This window comes from Thunnus thynnus, chromosome 2 (genome assembly GCF_963924715.1).
Source record: "Thunnus thynnus chromosome 2, fThuThy2.1, whole genome shotgun sequence".
Lineage (NCBI taxonomy): Eukaryota > Metazoa > Chordata > Actinopteri > Scombriformes > Scombridae > Thunnus > Thunnus thynnus.
This window is the reverse complement of record NC_089518.1, coordinates 33688026-33708492: the sequence shown is the minus strand read 5'-3', so window position 1 is coordinate 33708492 and position 20467 is coordinate 33688026. Positions and strand designations below refer to the sequence as shown.

The following is a 20467-nucleotide window of genomic DNA, read 5'->3' as shown; positions in this document are numbered from 1 at the left end:
GAGCAAACAAAATAACATCCATGCTTGATTGCATTGCAACTATTTTTCAGAGGAAAAATGCTGCTTAGAAAGTGTTATCAATTCTTAACTGATCAAAATATAATGCAAGCAAAGGTTTCACAAATCTAAATTGTAGTCAAGATTTCAATAAATACTTGATTGTAGATATATTTCAGATAAAAACTGATCTCAAGTCTATTTCACAAATAGATCAACAACTACAATTTGGTTTACCCAATAATTACACACTTACTAACACATGGGGGCGCTGTTTGACAGGAAATAAATCCACTATGCAGACATAATGTTTAGATTTCCTTCACACTCTGTAGGACCACACCTACATGTTGTTTTGTTCGGTTTGAACCACAGTTTAAAAAAAAAAGAAGTCTTTTTTTGCTGCATATTTGTATTTGAGTTGTTAAGTTCGACACTGTTCACAGCTGCAAACAAAGGTCACAACGATCCACAAGTAGTTTTGTTTACAGATCAGTTTCTGGTAACCTGTTATCATACAAAGTTAGTCAAGGAATCTCTGGTTACGTGATGTCGAAATCCATCTGCAAAACCTGATGTTCTCAGTACTAACCAATCACAGTTAGAAGAGAGCATCTCACCAGGACAGAATGTAAAAAGACATCATGCTTGAGTTTGAATAAACAGCTCCGAGCACGTATTCCTCTTGTGAATAATCAATTGCAATGCTTTAAAAGTGACAACAGACACAAACAGATACTGCAGGATTGGTCACACATGAAAAAGTTTGGCTGAGATAAGTTAGATTTTAGGCTTGAATACCTCTGACTTTGGTGAGAATTAGTTGAACAAAGTCTTATTATTTCAGGAACATCCTTTTGTGTGACTCTTGTAAATAACAGAACTGTCAACTGTAAAGACAGTGTGGTTAGTGGTAAGTCAACGCCCTCTTGTCTGCTTTTAAGAGATGTTTTTCTGAGTAATGCGAGGATGTGAAACTATTTTACGGTGCATGAAAAATGAACCTAATACCATGTTTCTTCTCTGGTTTTAGGTCAGGCAGCCTTTTTAATAATAACAGCTGATGTAGGTTTGGACTTAAGGGATGCAAAGCTGCTCATATGTCTCTGTCAACACTGGTTCCACCCTTGTGTCAGGCATAAACATCTAACAGGAAAGGGTGATTTCTAAGTGTCAAAAAAAAAGAAAAGTCAAGCTTCAGCGTTGTTAGGTGCTGTGTATTTTACTGATCACAGTCATGAATGAATAAAAAACACTTTTGAATAAGTTACTGATTCATGAACTAAATGAAAAGTCCAGAAATCAATGCGGTTGTCAAGTCGTGTTTGCATCGTAACGTTACAAATATTGACACTAGACTAAAGTACATATGCATTTAAAAAGATGCACTTTAATGTTTGACAGGCTAACAAAAAGTAAAGAATTGATGATGTTTTAAGTTTACATGAATAGAAATCTATAAAAAGGGTAGAAAAACAACCATCGTGACGGCGCTTGTTCCCCTCCCAGCTCTGCTTCTTTGTGTTTGGCTGTGGACTCATGTCACGTACCGCTGCAGATATAACAGAGTCAATAAAGACTATCACTGAATTCAGCTAGAACTGAAAGAACAAGAAAAAAAAAGAAGCTCTTTTAACCTCCTTCTCAGCTCTGACAGAGGCCACAGATTTCCAGATAGTATAGAGGATGGAGATCGGTAACTCTATACGGCTCATGTAACCGACCATTATCAGAGCGAGCATCGCGTCTGTCTGAGAGGTAATGGCTCTGAGCGGCAGCAAAATAGAGTGGTTAAAGGCAACACAATGGTACGTATGTGTGTGTGTGTGTGTGTGTGTGTGTGAGCGAGGGCAGATAGAGTGCAAATACCGAGAAAGAGACTCGACTTGTGTGTGTGAGTGTGAGTGTGTGCTCGGTCATGGTTTTTACACTACGCTGAACACGACGGGGAGTCTTACCACAGACCTGTTGCCTGTTGTGTGCCGAGCTGACCTCTATTAAAAAAAAGAAAAAAGCTATTTTGAAGGTTGAGAGGAAAGAAACATATTGAGCACTATTCATTTTAAGAGGCCAGTTAAGATTTATTGCAGTAATGGGGTTACAAGCCAGGGTTACTGGGGTGAGAGGCAGGATAATGTTGTGTATTTGTGAACACTGCTGTCTGCCACAGTGTATTTTTAGATACTCCCTCTAGGGGTCACCAAAGTCACAATTTTTTAAATCCTACATAAAGGGACTTTAATGGATAAGTCTGGAGATATTTTATATTTTTATCATTTTCAACAAATCCCATAAAAAGACCAAAACCAAAAATGAACTGATCCTACTAACAAGTATTGTCTATGCAGCCAAACCCCGACGTCCAGAAACTATGACTAACTTAGTTATTCTGCAAATGTTGTGAAATGTAACAACTAATGTAGACAATTAAACCAGGAAAAGAAAACAATTGGAAATATAAATCTTTGGATTAATTGCATGAATTGTTGACATTTCTAAGCTCTGCTGGTTTTGACCAAAATTATTTTGGTCACAAATGTACTACAGCACAATGTACGATTTAATCAATACTGCAATATAAAATCACATATAACATGATAGAAGATTTTAATCACATCGTCCACCCTAATCCAGGCCAAACTAGCCGGGATGCTCGCTGATTTCCCAGCAGCGCCTTGCTTCACACACCAAGTGGCGACTACTGAGCGACTCTGTTACAAAAGCTTGATGCTACGTGTCATGCTTAGGGGCATTTTGACAGAAGCTGCTGAGGCATGAATATTAGCTTGCACCTTCAACATTATTCAAGACTGATGATGGTGTGAAATCTTGCCAAACAGGCTTCTGATTGGCTGCTTTTTAATTTGGGCTTGACACAAATCAGCGGCAGCGAAATATTTACAAATTATCCTCCTGCTGCTTTTCATCTTAATTTTTTCCTTGAGTATTACTTAAATTATATTTCAAAAGGTAATTTCAACTGTGTTAGTTTTGAAGCTTTGGCCATTGTTTTTATGATAATACTGGATTCACCAACTTGCCCCACCTCACGTGTGTTTAGCAATGTCGCTGCGTTTCAACAATTAACTTAACAGTTTGTAATTATCTAGAATTATTACTCCAAATCACGATAAAGTTGATGAATGTCTTAAAAATGGAACAAGCACAAAATAAACACTGCTGATATACACTGAACAGAGTGACAGATTTATTATTCTAGCCGTTTTTGGCAGAATAATTAACTCTGGTCGTCTTTGGCAGGTGAGCTGAAGTTTAATCTCTCGCAGGATTATCACAGCTTCCTCAGAGCCGTCTGTCACCTACCGGCAGGTTTGGAGTTGATGGGGGAGTTTGGGTGGCGGGCCGTGTTCGTCATGCGTGTCCTCCTCCTCCTGAAGAAGCTGCGCAGGATGCCACATTTCAGAGACTCCAGCAGGGTGCTCTTCCCTGACGCAGAGTGTCCGAACAGCTTCAGCTTGATCCTGGGCTGGACGGTCTGGGTGGGACGCAGCTGTTGGATGTAGCTCAGTTTGTGGTTGTCCTGACCCAAAAACCAAACCGCAGAGGAAGATGAGAATTTATTACAAAACAGTTCAGACAGTTCAGGTCACACTGAGATGCAGGTTTGTCTACAGTATGACATGGACTTCAACATTTTTTTTTCATTTCAAGGAGCTCCAAAAATCAAATGACTTCAATTTATCAGATTTTGTCCCACATAATGCATCTATTTTTTGAGAAAATGTGTTCTTAGATTTGACATAATGATTTACAGGCCTGTAGGAGGGGAAAATAGTGAAGAGAGAGAAACCTATAATAAAAATAACTATTCATTATACTGATTATTAGTGCATGAAATACCATTCAGTGAGTTGAGGATCTCGTCTTTAAGGAGCCATAGTGGGCCCCAGCAGACACACAACTCCACTTAGAGTTGAGTATTTTAATTCAGTATCTTCACAGTTCAGACTGAAACTATTTGACGTTGAAGATGATTAAAATGCAATTTTGTTGGTGCACCCCGGTAGCCTACTGGTTAAGACACATGCCATATAACCACAACATCTACGGTTCAATTCCTGTCATCTCTCCACTGTCCTTATAATAAAGGCATAAAATGCCCCCACCCACAAAAATATCTATACAACAGAGGCAAAAACGCCAAAAAAACAATCATTTTGTTAAAAGTTTGATACCGAAATAGTTGAAGTCATTAATGTAAAATCATGCTACATATGTGTTGTTGTAATCATACTACAACAAGACAAGCGACTCACATGTTGAGCGGTTGAAGTGTTTGTTTGCTTTGTAGCAGAGAACGTAGCTGGTCAAACTTAATAATTAAACCACTACGTCTGACAGTGTCACGCTTAAGCACCTGAACTAACTTTACCCCTAAAAATAAAAACAAGTCCACACAGAAAGGGAATAACATTCAAATGGATTCACAAGATGAGATACTAGACTGGAAAAACCCAGTCTCAAACACACTGTATGCTATGTGTAAATCATACCCACTTGAACGTTTTCATTATGTATTTGTTTATTCAAACTATTCTCAGCTTTAGAGTCAATCATCTTTATACTATCTTATATTCCACACATTGAGCTAATCAAAATAAACAAAGTTTCTCTGCACACTCAGGCATATAAACAATGAAAGCCGTTTCATAAGACGGCTGCCTCCTCTATACCCTGATGTAATTCTGCCAATTCAACAGATAAAAGCGTGTTAACATGTAAGACACTTAGATGATTCATACATCAGAAGTGGCCTCAGATACCGCGAGCAGTTGTGTAGGTTGTAAAAAGCGCTCCGTACTCCCACCTGGGTTATGCTAACTCATTTAATAAATAAAGTTTCTAATTGCAATAAGTGTGATTCACATCTAAGCAGAATACAACTTCTTGTTTCGAAATTAATTATGTTGAACTTCCACATTTTCAGAGAACAGGACTTTTTTTTTCTTCTTCTTGGGAGGTAAGTCTTGCCTCTAAAACTGACATCGATGTGCTAAAGTGTCTTAAATTAGCCCGACATATGCGGAGGATGACTGTTTTCACAGTTGCTGCTTTCATGTTTTCACGCTCTGCACTGATTCTCAGCAGGTTTTCTGAAAAAATAGATCAGGAGAGAAGTCGCTAACATTTAGCTTTAGGTAATAAGTGTCTGTGTGTTTCTGGTGGATGTGACTGGATTCAGATTGGGAACACTGGACTGAACATCTCATATATCTCTGGAGGAAACAGTGTAGGAAAGAACTTAACAGGATGTCCTGTAAATGTAGAATTTCAGCTTTGATGACTGTATTATGTCGTGTTGAAGTGCTGAAGACGCTGACACCCAGATAGTTCATTCAATATAATGCAAGTTGCTCAGCATAAAAGTGGCAGCAACAGAGCAATGTTCTATAAACTATGAGCTGTGTTACTGAATTACTGGCTCAAAACTGAAATACAGATTATTATTATCTGCTTATTGATAAAAACCAGTTAGATAAAAGAGCTTCAAATGTTCATACGGTATTGTACGACACTGTATTACAATCTATTCTACCTGTATGTGTGGAGTTACGTGCTGCAACAAAGTCTAAAATTGGCAGGATGCTAAAATCTAACACATAACCGTTGGAAACGCATCTCTCAACACCTCTGCACTGAAATAGAAAAGTGTGATGAGTGTTTGTGAAATCTGGTTTTGCATCAGAGTTAGTGTTTTCTGTTCTCTTCATTCCATTTAAATTGTAAAATATATGTTGTTTCAATTAGAAATCTAAGTAATGAATTTCATTTATTCATATGATAAGGTGTGCATGTGCGGCTATTTTACCTTTTTAAGTTTGCCCAACAACGCAACTATATGTTCATGTTGATCAGTAGAAGCCAGATCCTCTGCTGTCTTTCCATCCTGAGAGAAAGAGAAGAAGAAGAGAGAGAAAGAGAGTTATAAATATATGCATGAGAAATCTTGAGCAAACACAAAATCCCTTACATTTCCTTTGGCTGTTTAAATGCACTCCGGTGTTTCGGATACACATTTTGTTGACATTTCATTTAGGGAAGCCAAACATCTCATCGTTTTTTATTCTGCCACTCCAGAACAGATGGAAACAGGTAGCACTGATCCAGTTGCTCCTCCTATCAGACTCACATCTCTGGTTTTGTGAACAAAGTACATAATAAGACAGTAAACCTGTCATGCAGACCATCGTTTCAGACATTCACTCAGTGTTAATGCCAGGAGATACACGCTGCTACATCAAGAATCAACACTGATCATGAATTCATTTATCAAGAGACGACATGCGAAGTTTACACATAATTAAAATCAAAGATGTTTTCAAACACAGTTCTGACAATGTTAAGGTTCTAGCAGCGAGCTGTGTTTGTACTGGGTGTCATTTTTTTTTTTTTACCCAACCTTCAATCATGAACCAACAGAAACAAAACCAGTAAACCATCTGAACAAACTGGGAACCACATGATATAATCAAGAGACCAAACCTTTCAAGCAGATGTAGAATAATAAGATGTGACATTCTGTGTAAAAGAGAAAGAGTTCAGGCTTCTTTTCATTAGCTTACTAGTGAAACCCAAGGACTAGAAGCTATTTTCCACTGCAGGAACTTCTCCAGGGGCCCAGGAACTATCTCAGGAACTATCTCAGGAACTGAGGAACCTTATTTGCATTTCAACAGGAGAAACCAGTTTAAATTTAGTTCCTCTGCCACAAAATTGCCCCTAGGTTAGTACTTTCCAATACTCCAGAACTTATTAACAGTATTATTAACAGATTTGATCTTATCACAAATATACAGTATGATGAAATACCAATATTGATATAAGTAACAAGATATTGCAGCACAGAAATGGCAAAGATACGTTTGAGGTAATTTAGAAATTAATTTAATATTCATAATACACTACTTAATTTAATGTTTATTATAATTGAGTATTTCAGTGTATTTATTATGCTTTTGAAGTTTTATAAGCTGCATTTATACATATTTGAGCTCAATTTGACATATTTTTTTGTATTTGTGTTGTTGTTTACAGCTGAAGTTTGCTCAGTCCAGCTCGTACATGCCATATTTAATTTATCCAAAATGTTTGTTATGTGTTTATACATAAAAAAGGACATCAGATAATATATTTGTTTTATCTCAAATACTGATATCAGTCTCAGTGAGGCTTTACTTGTATAATTACTGAAGCGACCTCTATTTCTGATGCACTGTTATTACACATTTAAGCTCTGAACTCTCACAGCACACAAACTTACATTATGTGCACCCTCATTCTTTCCCTTCATCTGTCTATATAACAACCCTGATTTGTCACTCTCTCCGTCCCCCCCCCCCCCCTCAACACACTGACACAGAAACACTACAGTCCCGACAAGTTTCATGTTTCTTTCACTAACTCAGCCATCTGTCACTGTCCGGCACTGGCTGCCGCTCCGCAGGGAGAAAAAAGCCTCGACAGCCTGAAACATGCACAGAGTGCTTCCTACAGGGGAGGATGTTCCAAGTTGGTTTGCTCTGAACAAATCCTGGTCACTGAAGAATAATTATTTTTTAATTATTTTTAATTTTAATTAGGTCTCTTGTTAGCTCCAATATTCCTTTCCTACAAGCTCACATAATATTATAAGAGCACCAAAATCCTGACCTTTAAATTGTTCTGATCAGCTAAATGTCAAAAATGTGAATGCAAATGAAGTGCAGCTTGAACCAAAGATTGACCACTTAATGTGATTAAATATGTGAGCGAGTTCACGGGCCTCCGCTCTTACAGATGGCAGGGTGTCACGATTATTACTACTGCTTCTTGGCAACCGACGGATGATGTGAATGGCTGCTGTTATGTTTGCCACAAACCTGGAAATGAATATTAGATCTACAATATCAGTTTTTTAGATAAGATATCTGCTAAAGCCATTAACATAACTAGCATAGATTAAAGCTCAAAATTCAAACACTGTATTTAAGATTAGCCAGTGGACTTGTGCTCTAGTTCATGGTCTACAGGGCAGAGCAACAGAGGAAACATAAGAAACGACATACTGCACAACAGAGGCTGTGTATTAAATTCAAACTCACTATGCTGTGAATACCTCGTACTGAGCCACAAATGTATTCTTTCACTATCTGATGAAACTGAAATGAGAGCAAATCATAGAAATTCACTAATGTGTGGAGCCCAGAGTTCATCCTCCCTCAGCTGCTCCACAACAAGCCACTGACCGCAGGCTACTGGGTAATGAATTATACATGTCAATGTGTGCTTTCTAGATTAAACATGCATAGCACATCAGCTGTCATACAATATTAACAGCTAGATAATGCAGAGAGAGAAAGAGAAACCTCAGCGTGGGACATGTGGCAGTGGAGCCTCTTAAAAAATGGTTTCATTTTTTATGGTTACTTGCATGCCTTCTAGTATGTGATTAAAGCAGATGAAATACATATTTACTCACCAGATGTAAAAAAATGCCCTGACCATAATCAAACATATAAAGTTACAAAGCAATCAACCTAGAAACAATGACAGCACCACAATTTAGATGAATGTCAGTTGCAGATGGGTAAAAGTTTAAAATTTTAGACCCGGACTGAGTTATAACGTATTTACTGTTTTGCAGATGATGTCAGGTTATACATATCTATTTAAACTTACACATACCATCAAAATTTGGTTGTCTTAAGTCATGAATTTCTGAATGAAGTATGAAAGACGGGGAGTAAAACTTCTCTTTCAATCTCTCTTTTTTTCTCCATCCTTCACACGCCTACTTCTGTCACTTTTCAAGTGTACAATACAATCGACGGCAACACCATCAGTGCCTTTGAGGAGAGTCAGTACGAAGGTGTGCACCGTTATCCCCCATTTGTATGATGTATTATGTCGAGACTACAAAGAGGAGGCTATGATGGCAGGTATTTTGCGGCCTTAGTTGGGTCAGACCACACGTTGTATGAAATAGCTTGTTTCAAACCTTCTGAACCATTAGGAGTCAGTTAGGATTGCAGGTGTCAGGATGGGCCTGAGTTCAAACATAACAGATAACAAACAAATCATGATCTGTGTGTTTTAATTTGACCATCTTCTTTGAGTGCAAAATGAAGAAACGCCTGAAGAATTATCAGCTGACAGAGCTGCGGTTTTGAACATGTTTAACTTCTCTTTTGCTGCAGGGTGAGAGCATAAAAAACAGTTTTGTGTACACCTTCTAAAAATCATTGGACATGAACTCCTCCATCTCTGAGGTCAAACACACTCACATCCAGATAAAATGACTAAATCTGGTCTCTGACTCTGAGCCTGCTCTCTATTTGATCCTTTGCTCACCAGGGATGAGACACAGATACATCAGTTCCTGAATGGTTTGATAAAAGCACTTAGCCTGCGGCTGTCCGGGCCCTCACCACCTTACCTGCCGTTCAGGCTCAGCAGAAAAAACTCAGTGAAATCATGAGATGTAAGTTTCTTTTTGGTCTTCTGAAATTTTTCTCTGCACAGTTATTTAACTGTTTCTCATGACTGACATTTACTACTTCCTTAATGAAAACAGATCATGTGGACCTGAAAGTTTTGTTTTTATTGTGAGCACGCAATAAAAATCAATAGGAAATTTAGTTTCTGTGCGTTAAACTTTCAGTGAATTTAAAATTCACTGAAACACAGACATACATACACACAACGATGAGTAGAGTGGATATAGAGAATTTAAAACATATGTTCTTAATATTTCTGTCCTGAAATCAAACTAAGAGTAATTTTGGTAATGCTTTATTTTACAGATCCATAATTTCCTAATTATTTCTTATCCATTTTCTTGGAAGTTTCCTGGAATTAACTACTAAATATATGGAAAACAGTCAGTGTTCAGTTGGTTCACTTCTGATTAATAAATTCAAATGTATTACGAGTGTAAACTGAGTCTTAGTCAGTGCACTACAGGTGAACTAAACATGGAAAAATGTAAAAATGTTTTACAGGCAATATACAATTCAACATATTTAACTAATACAGTTTCAAAAATAGTAATGTATGAATATTTACTTGGATTTAAATGGAGCTGTTCTTTCAAGGAAAATCAACAAGTGCTTATAAACTCAACTTAAACTATAATTATTACCAAATTACATTTTTTTTGAGGAATTTCACAGAAAATAACAAGGGAATTATGGACTTGGAAAATAAAGTACAATTATTTTAAAAATATGACCTGAGCACACTATCTTGGGATACAGTATTCCTTTTGTAAGCATGCAATGCTCTGTAAAAATGGTCTTTCTCACCCTTTTCTTAATATTTATCTTATGTGTACTTAATTTCTACTTAAACATTTAGATTTTGTATTGTAGTATTTTACATTTACTGTCAGAATTTTACTACTACAGTCTTATTATTCCCATAAATCTGTAAATCCAGGTGAAAGCCCTGACTGTTGTACAAACATCTTCTACCCTCCTGCTTGAATGGTGTGTCGTTTCAGCTGCTACATCTCAGCTGTTGTTGAGAAACTCAGAAAAGTTTATTTGAATTTCTAGCGGAGATCCCAAACTTTCCAAAGATACCACATGACAGGCTGAATTCCAAACAAACATGCATCAACAACCTTCTATTCAATGTAGCAGTGAAGTCATCAAAACTGACACATTAGGTTTGGATATTTAAGCCAGTATATGAAGAAGTGTTAAAACCAGCCAATAGAGTGTAAATGGGACAATGTTGGACCCTGAGGGGAAAAGATGTTTTGCTAAAAATTTGAAGCTACTTAAAGGGAAATAATTTAAGGCGAGTATCTAGGTTCAAAAGGTTAAATCAATTTCGATAATAAAAAAGGAGGAAACAGATTAGAATTTTTAAGCTTTAAACCGTCAAAGCGGGGGGATTGTAAAAAAAAAGGCAGTGCAGCTTGGTATCAGGAAGGCAGTGCTTATAATGAATTTCGGCAGGTTAAATCCAGTTTGAGTGAGAAAGCTGCCATCAGCGCTTCTACTTTTCTTAAGTATGGGTTTAAGAAATGAATAACGACTCGCTCTGCAGGCTGCGGCTCAAGCAGAAAATGAACAACTCGCCATACAAATAAGACATTATTTGGACAAATAGAGACAAACATGTTTTCACTTTGTATACTGCTGTATATGAGCTATAGTATGTCGTGTATGTTATTGTATGGGCGACATCCATCAGAACATACATACTGTGCAATCTGTCATGGTGCAAAATGCTTTCTACTTGCTAACACATTCAGCTCTACGGGAGAGCGGCACTGTTCATATATAAACCAGTTTAAACAGTATAATTAATCAAAATGTCAAGACTTAACCAGACTTTATTCAAGAGCTGTGAAAACAAAATCACACTGAAAAGAGAGTATTCTTGCTGTCACAATTACAATGTTATGTAATTTGAAGGGAAACAATGAAAAGAAGAATGCTGTGTGGTGACTTACGTTGGTGACAGCGTCAATGTTGGCTCCAGCCAGGCAGAGATGTCGGACGACCTCAAGACTGCCGTTGTTAGCCGCCAGGTGGAGGGGAGTCCTGCCATACTGGATAAAGAGAGAAAATATGATATGAAAAATATGAGTTTTTCTTCAGTCAAATGTGATAAAAACATCTACAAAGCATTTGACATAGTGAATCTTGAACTCAATTTTCAACTTCAATTTAAATGTTTTTGGTCTGAAGCCCATCATATAAAAAACTAAGTTTTTTATCAAGTGGAAAATGGATATGGATCAACCAGGAAGATCTGGAGGACATGGCTGGGGACAGGGATGTCTCATCTACCTAAAAGGGTTGGTTCTCATTAAAATACTGACATGATTATATGTACACTGAAAGAGTTCTTGGTTGGTGTAATTGCTCTTCTTTCCATACTAGCTGCAAAGAGATCCATTATTAAAGTGATTTCAATGTAAAAGATAAGGGACGGACTTCATTAGCCGAAGCGAATACGAGGCTAATGTTAGCATGGCCATGACCAGTCGTAAGGAGTTAAGCAAAATCAAACAGGTAATTAAAGCAGCACTGTTGTGCTGTGTTGCAGTAATGATGGTAATAAAAATGGTTTGTGTCGTTGACATCACTATTTTCACCACATCATGCAGTAAAGCCAGCACACTAGGACACCCCTGTTACAAGTATATTTCTCTTCTACTTGTGCTTAAATATACTGAAACATAATAAAAAGTTTTCTCTGCCACAAGATAAAAGAAAAGCCTTTAAAAAATACCAATACCCAACACAAAATAATCTGAAAGCAGCATTTCAATCAACTCCCGACTGCCTCAACTCGAGGAAAAAAGGAAGAATTCATCCTTTTCAATTCTGCTGTAAACAGAGTAGGAGACATTTTCAATCCCATTCCTCTTATCTTTCTCCACAGTGTCTACAGCTGACAGTCTCCAGACACAGTCAGCAATGTTCAATATGCTCTTTTCAATCAGCTATATATGTATATTAAAAAAAAAAAAAAAGCACTAACTGAAAATAATGAATAAATCAAAACATCATGGGCAGCGCTGTCTGCTCCTGATGCACATCACATCCTCGACTACACTGGGAAAAAAATGTTTCTGTATGCGAACTAGCTGAGAGGGCCACCAGTGTCTGAGAAGAGCAATCCCATCTCAGAATACATTAAAATGGATGGTGTTGAAATAGAATGTGAAATCACCAAAGGCAGAAACATGTGTGGGAAGTCGTGCCTGGCAGAGAGGCAAAGCAAGATGGGATCTTCAGTCAAATATAAACCAGATATAGGAGCGTTCCCTTAAAGGACTAGAGTTCTGAATTTCACAACTACAACAGTTAGACCTACATTAAACATTTTTAGAAACAATATGCTGAATGCCTTGGAGCCCGGTATAGATTAGACTGGATCGCACTGCAAAAACCCTCAAGCTGCATGTATTTACACTTACAGAAATCCCTTTAATCCCTATAATATGTTTGCTTTCTATGTTTATTTATCCCTGTTTGGCCTGTGATTAGGCCTGGAACAGCTACGCTTCACAACTATGTGGACACAAAAAACTTTACGCCCATATGGGATTGTTGAACATCTCCCAAAGCACAATTTAATCTGCTGCTATAACAGCCGCCACTCTTCTGGTTTCAGGCTTTCCACCAGGGTTTGGAACCTGGCTGCAGGGATTAAGTTCGAGAGCATTATTGATGTTGGCCTCTGATGTTAGGTGATGTTAGGCCTGGCTCGCAGTTTGTATTCAAACTCATGCCAAAGATGTTGGACGAGGTTGAGGTCACGGCTCTGTGCAGACCAGTCCAGTTCCTCCCAACGTTGTGTAACTTGTTTGATCTGACCTGTGATGATCCGATACAGCCGACAGTATTTGGAAGCCGTATTGCTGCTGTTATGCTAAAACGGCAGAATGGGTGTGGTGTTGAGGTGGTTGTGCTCACCTTGTTGGGGAGGTCGAGGCTGGCTTTAGCGCTGCAGATCGCCATGACGACGGGCAGGTTGCCGTCCTTACAGGCGATGTGCAGCGGCGTGTTGCCATGGCGATCCTGCTGGTCCAGGTGGCAGTGGTGTCTCAGAAGGCAGCGGACCACTTCGACCTGACACCTCCGTACGGCCAGGTGGAGGGCTGTGTGGCCGTCCTGGACACACACACACACACAAACACACACACACACAGAGCAAAATATAAATCATCTGTCTCACTTAATAGAATATCATAGCTTTTTATTAGATTTGTGTTTAAGTTCGCTGAGTGCAGAGGCTGCTGAATTGCAGGTATGTTCTCAGACTGTGACCCTTGTAGGTGAATGATGCCCTCAGGTTTTGTTTCATATCTATTGTCTTTTTTTATTGGTCCTATTTTAGCTGCATCACTGGTGACCGGGCTTTTATCAGACAAGATCAATTTTGTCTTTTAGCTTTTGGATAAGATTGAGGTCACAGTGTCCTTTTGGAATGTGTGTTAGGATGTGTTTTAGTGTTGTAGTGAACTAGTGACAAAACTAGTTTACCCTGTGGGGATTAATTAAGGTATTAATCTATTTCTCTATCTTAGAGGTGCATTGGAAATAATCAAATGAGAGGAGACATTGAGGCAGACTCTGAGGTACCTGAGGATACCCCACGAAGATCTGGAAAAACCAGCAGGAATACAGTAAGGACTCCTGATCCAAAAACGTTCGATGGACTTTTGAATGTGTGTTTGATCAACTCATCATTCTGTCAACAACATCAACAATAAAACATGTATGGTTCTTAAAACACTGCATGTTGAACGGGATGGATGTTGTGTAATGCAGACAGACTGAAAAAAGACATGATGAATGAGTGCAGTATGTCAGTGCAGTAAGTTGAAGATGGAGGAGACAGAGGGTAAAAAGAATGAGGGTCCCCACTGCATATGCTTGAGGAAAATGTATGCAATATCTGGAATGTAATGTGAAAACTTTGTACCTGGTAAACAATTGGTTGTAAAAAACCCCAAAACAAAATACATGTTGTACTGAAAAGTTACACAATTGTATGCTGAGCCAAAATAAATCTTCTGTGCTGAAGACTTCAGAGGTGTTCACCTTGTCAGTAGCTTCCAGATTGGCCCCGTGCTCCACCAGGCACTCCACGATGTCCACGAAGCCCCGAGCAGACGCAGTAAGCAGTGGACTCTCCCCCTCGCGGTTCTTCGCGTCCGCATGGCAGCCGGCCTGGCAGAGCGCTCGGGCTACTGTAGAGTATCCGTGCCAGGCAGCACAGTGGAGTGGAGTCTCCTGCTCCTGGAGACAGAAATGTAAAGAGATAAAAACCTTTCAAGTCTCTTGGACCGAGGCAGGTTTCTCTAATAACAACAATGTTGTTATGTGTGCATATACTTACCCTGTCGGGGAGATCCGGGTTAGCCTGGATGCTGCAGAGGTAGCTCACCACATCCACGTTGCCGTAGCGAGCCGCCACGTGAAGAGCAGTCTCCCCAGACTGCGGGGGACAACGGAGAATTAACACAATGTCAACAAGTCAAGATGTACGTTACTGTACGTGCTTTGAGGTATGTCCAGTAAGACACCTCTTCCTGTTAGTCATGCCCTTTCCCCAGTCAGCAACTTTACAAAACTTCCACTTAAAGAAAACAGTCACATTTTACTGTCCTGTGTACTCAGACATCAGATTTATTGGAAATCGATCCATAAACTCTAACATTACGGCTGCCAGTCAGAGGGAGCAGCTCATTAGCAGAGAAGCTGCTTATCTGAAACGACACCCAAGACGCCGTGTTCGCTTGTAGGTAGGAAAGTGAACCACTTAAAATAACATCTAATGGATTTATGTTGGAGAAAAAAAACGCTTTACAGATCTATTTAATTAGGGCAATTATATAAAAATACAGCACACAGGAAAGAGCCTCCTTGTTAAAAGCTGTTGACAGGTTTTATGACTTTCCCCTTGTCATAAGTCAATTACTTGGTTACACGCAGACACCTCAGCTTGTTATTCAGGTTTATAGTGTAATAAAGTAACTTTAAAGATGCTATATGTAAGAATTGACCACCTGTTGAATTCATACTCCATACTCCAATCAAATTGGGGGGCAGCATATCACCAGAAGGTTGGGGTGTCCACCCCTATCTTATGAAACAAGAAAATGCACAGTCTCTCCCACAGGTCTTTGGTTATCAGAAAAATGAGTGGTTGGACAAACATCAGCGTGATAAGAATAACCTAAAATGACAGAGACATCTTTGATTTTATAGTTTGGCTGATGTCCCGTCTGCTGACAACTGAGGGGGCGGGATTTACGACCTGTACTGCAGCCAGCCATCAGGAGACAATAGAGACGTTTTGGCTTCACTTTTAGGGAGCTGTCATGACGTCCATCTTTTATGCAGTCAATTAGTTAGACTGAGGACAGACTGGACACTAAAGTGACTCACTGTCGGGGCTAGCTGATTAGCATGCTAACTTCATTAGATATCTCTGCAACACAACGTCAAAAATCTATTGATAATTTAGTTTAGTAGTTCATTTTTGAATGTTTTAAACTAAAATTCTCACGACTGTAATGATCCTTGCAGAGGAACTAGATAATGATCAGAAAAGTGCCTGGAGTGCAGATTAGCTCTGGTCTGATGGAGAGGAGGAGGAAGAGGACACCACTAGCAGGTAAAATGATTGAAGAGATTGGAAAATGCTTTTGGGATTTTGTCTGCCAAAGCACACAGTGATCGAGGCTTTACTAGCATCAAAAGCATGCGAGCGCACACACACACACACACACACACACATACACATATGCCCCATCTTTCTCAGCAAGACCTGTTTCTATAGCAACAGCAAATAAGCTGATAAAATGCCAGAGTAACTGGTTTTCTCCCCAGGTGCGTACTGCGGTGAGTGTGAATGTGTGAATCTGTGTGTGTGTGTGTGTGTGTGTGTGTGTGTTTCTGAGCGTTTTGCATTTTGGAAAATCAAAGTAATGCTTCTCGAGGGATTTGATGAGTAGGAGTGGATGAGTAATTGCTGATAGATAACTAAGTGTGGTGAGTAGTAGTAAGTGTGTGTGTGTGTGTGTGTGTGTGAGTGTGAAAGAGGCAAAGAGAGGAAAAAGAGGCACTTGATTCACCTTATCTTGGACATCCAGAGTACATTTCTTTTCATGGAGGAATTTCAGGGTCTCCACATGGCCATGTCTCGCTGCGTAGTAGATAGCGTTGGCTCCACTCTGAAGGTTCCAGAGAAAAGAATATTCCAGGATTTATCCCTGACCTTTACTATATAATCAAGCTTTCTAGAATTGTATCTGCTGTCAAATCATATGAACACATCTTCTAAAATACTGCACAGCACGCTACTGCCAAAGACCTTGGGAATATTCCAAGGATGTGCTAGCATCCTGCGATTACAGTTTAACTGTAGTTAACAAGCAGCTGCACTGACTAACTTGCATGTTGTTTATGCTGAACGTCCCCTAAAGGTATTTAAAACTGAACCTGCTAGAGATGTAGTGACACAGTGTCAGTAATTTGCACATAACTCAATCTTTTTGTTATTCTGACTACACAGTGATGATTTATACCAAACAATGAAAGACTGGTGAGTCAAGCTTCTTCTAGACAAAGCAATGACGTGGTGCATTTTAGTAGAAAGTCTGTAACTGTATTTTGATCTGCAGCATCTCAGTTAGTCAGAAAGGCTGGCTCATCTCAGCAGAAGCCCCACTTTGTGATGTGGGTCAATAATTTGTAAATTCTTACATAAAACATAAAAGTCAACTGCAACTTCAAGGTTGATTCCAGCTATGCAATGAGGGGAGCTTATGAAACTTAACATAAACAGAGAAATGCTTTTAAAAAGTGCTCATGTTCCCTTCAATTCATTACATTAGATTAAACTTCCAATGTGTTCAAAACAGCTTCAAAGACTCATTTTGTTATTTTAGAATCTCAAAATCATGAATTTGGACTAGAGAATTTTTTAAAAATATGACCGCTGATGTGCCGCTGATATTAATCTGTCACCATAAATATAGGTTCTGGAAATGTTTCTTATTTATTTTGCAAAAAAGTTTGTAGCTTACAGATTTCAAAACTCTTCTTGCATGCTCAGATTAATAAAATATTTATCTAAAAAAACTTATTTAAAACTTATCAGTGCAGTTATTCCCTGCAAGCACTTTATGCAGTACAGCACAAAGTACACCGAGTGCAATGAGTTCATGGGTACATTTATTTATAGTATAGATAGCCCCAGTCATAATCCAAACGACATTGTCACATTCTTGAGCCTTCAGCCTTCATTATTGCAGCTCTGACGCCTTTAATGCCTGTCTATTAAACTCCACGGCTGCCTGTCAGAACCACGCTGATTAGACAGTCTTTACCTTGTCATGGGCCTGGATCTCTGCACCTTTTCTCATCAGCACCTCGATGATCTGGATGTTGCCACAGCCCGCTGCGATCAGGAGGGGGGGAGTCCCGTGCTGCAATGTACACACACACACATACTAATTTTAGTTTTAAGTGGCTACGATGTGTTTATCGTGATTATTAATGTGTGCTAAAGCTGGAGCCTCAATCTGACAACATATAATTATGCATATGTAAAACACATGAGGGAAGTAGGCAGATTTTTTCCCACACATTCATGAAAAAAATCCAAAAAACTGGTGTTCAAGAAACAGAAATTTAAAGAGTTGTATCTCAGGTTTTAGACAGTACCAAATTCATAGTAGTCAATGTAGTTTCGTGTATTGTGGGTGGTAATGAGTTAAAAGAGAAGACGAAGAAAAGAGAAAGGGGACAAAGGCAATTTCCAGCACTGACTTAGTTTTTACATTCTTCAGAAACCTCGCAGGCTTTCTGTCACTATCTGTAGTCTAACTGTCTTCTTTCTCTTCTCCATAGAGCCGATTCTCCTTCTCCTCTTTCCTGTCCCATTTCTCTTTTTCTTTACACCTCACTGAGCTTAATAACATCACGTCCCCCCATGGCTCATAGGCTGTCGACAAACAGCGTCTCCGTCAAAACGGCGTGCAGAATGAAGAAGTGGGAGTTGTTAATTCCGGATGTGTACCTGACCATCAGGTCATCTGATTTAAAAACGACAAAGAAACAGTTTGGCTCTTGTCTGTTTCTAACTGTGATGTGAACATTTCTGCAATCTTCTTTTCCGTCTATTTAACCTTCTATTATACAGTACATATAAAGAAATGCTTAAATGAGTGAGAGCTTTGAATTTGTACTTGAACTCAGCTACTTGTTTTTCTTTAAGAGGCCTTGATTCTTTGGTTTTATGACCTGTTTCAGCCCTGACCTCCACTTCAAACACACATCTGTGTTTTTCATTTCCACCACTGGTTTTTCTTTTATTTATGACAGAGAGAGACACACGTAGATGACAAACTGGCTCTTCTGGCTGTAGTGATTTGCTTTATTGTTGCCTTTTAATGAACAGAAATCTTGAAGATCTTGAAGAACTGCAAATCTGTCTTTTCACCAGTTTTCAAGTGAGTATATTACTTTTCCCACATGCACTTTTGTGAAGTTTTTTTTTAATATATGAATGTCATAGGCGTATATTTAAATATCTAAAATGACTGGATTGTTCTCTTTTCTTTTTTCGTCTTGTTCAGTTTTGTTTGGGCTGTGGGGTGGGAGGACCTAGTGTCTGATGCAATAGTTGTAGCTTTAAATAAAACTGGGAAAAAGAAACAAAGACACACACACAAACACAAACAAAAACATCCATATCTACACCTCTGTTTCAATGCTCTCTCACACACACACACACACACACACACACACACACACATGAATAAGACAGTAACAGATCTCTATTAGGACCAAACTTCTGTTTTTCCCTGTGTGTATTTTCCTACTCGCATATAAAATAAAGCTCTGACTTGCACAAGCTACACAACATTCACTCTGTGTGTGATCTTGTGATCAGGAACTTCCATTCAGTCCCTAAAAGAAGCAGCCACGCTTGCTTGAAGGGTTGAACGTGTTGACAGCCTGACAAATGGATGTGAGATCCTTGACCAATCAGCTGCCTTACAGCTAGTTACAAAATTAGCATATACAGCACCGAGCTAGAGGAAAGCGGAGTGTGACTGAAGCAGAACTGAATTATAAAGAAATGACATTAAGGCTTCGTTTCCTCACATCATGAGGATGTAAATTCTGTTGAGTCTAGTGTGTTTGATATATGTGTGTGTGTGTGTGTGTGTGTGTGTGTCTTTTTGAGTTGGAGGTTTTGACAGGAATAGAGAAGGAAATATTTCATACTTTTAAAATTAATACAATAATATGTAAAAAGACGGGATAGGACTCTGTCGATCACCTTGTTGGGCTGGTTGACGTCGTAACTGTTCAAGGAGCCGAGCAGATGCTGCAGACCGGGAACGTTGTCATCGTTTATGGCATGGATGATGGCCTTCATCACAAAGGAGTCTTCCTCATCCTGGATGGTTGGGAAAAGACAGTTACTCTTCTACTGTTCACCAGATCAGTCTAATCCTATGAACATTAATCCTGTGAATTCTTTCTATCACATGCTCCCGTAAGTCTCTCTTTCATCTTTTTCTCAAGCGTGAACACACACAGAAACAAACAAGAGCGACTTCAGTGGAAAATCAGCAGAATTTTCTTATGCAACCTCAGTTGGGATTCATAACATATCAAGACTTTTTTTTTTTTTTTTTCTGTCTGCGACATGTGACCCAATAACCTTCAGCCGGAGTCAGTCGGACGGCACAGAAATCAGCTGTGACGCTCCGCTGCACAAAGAGACGAGGAGGAGAGAGGCAGAGGGAGGTGAGGAGGAGGAGGAGGAGGAGAGGAGGGGAGGAGGGAAGGAGGCCAGGCTGATGTGGCATTTGTTCGGCCGAGCGTGACGCTCCCGCTGCATTCCTCAACGTAACCTCCCTGCTGGGGGAGCCATGACTAAACCACCTCGGAGAGCTGCAAACACAACACAAATATGT

At 39.2% G+C, this 20467-nt stretch overlaps 1 protein-coding gene across 2 annotated transcripts in view; it reads right to left on the bottom strand.

The window, feature by feature from the left end:
- Window positions 1–20467, bottom strand: part of dapk1 (death-associated protein kinase 1) — a 79502-nt gene that overhangs the window by 8090 nt on the left and 50945 nt on the right. For both annotated transcript variants that reach the window (XM_067571512.1, XM_067571520.1), the window contains exons 12-20: window positions 19825–19944; window positions 17864–17962; window positions 16607–16705; window positions 14866–14964; window positions 14568–14765; window positions 13437–13634; window positions 11462–11560; window positions 5828–5905; window positions 3322–3538 (exon numbers count right to left, since the gene is read on the bottom strand). In XM_067571512.1, the coding sequence (XP_067427613.1) occupies window positions 3322–3538; window positions 5828–5905; window positions 11462–11560; window positions 13437–13634; window positions 14568–14765; window positions 14866–14964; window positions 16607–16705; window positions 17864–17962; window positions 19825–19944 (1207 nt within the window). The remainder of the gene's footprint in view (window positions 1–3321; window positions 3539–5827; window positions 5906–11461; window positions 11561–13436; window positions 13635–14567; window positions 14766–14865; window positions 14965–16606; window positions 16706–17863; window positions 17963–19824; window positions 19945–20467) is intronic.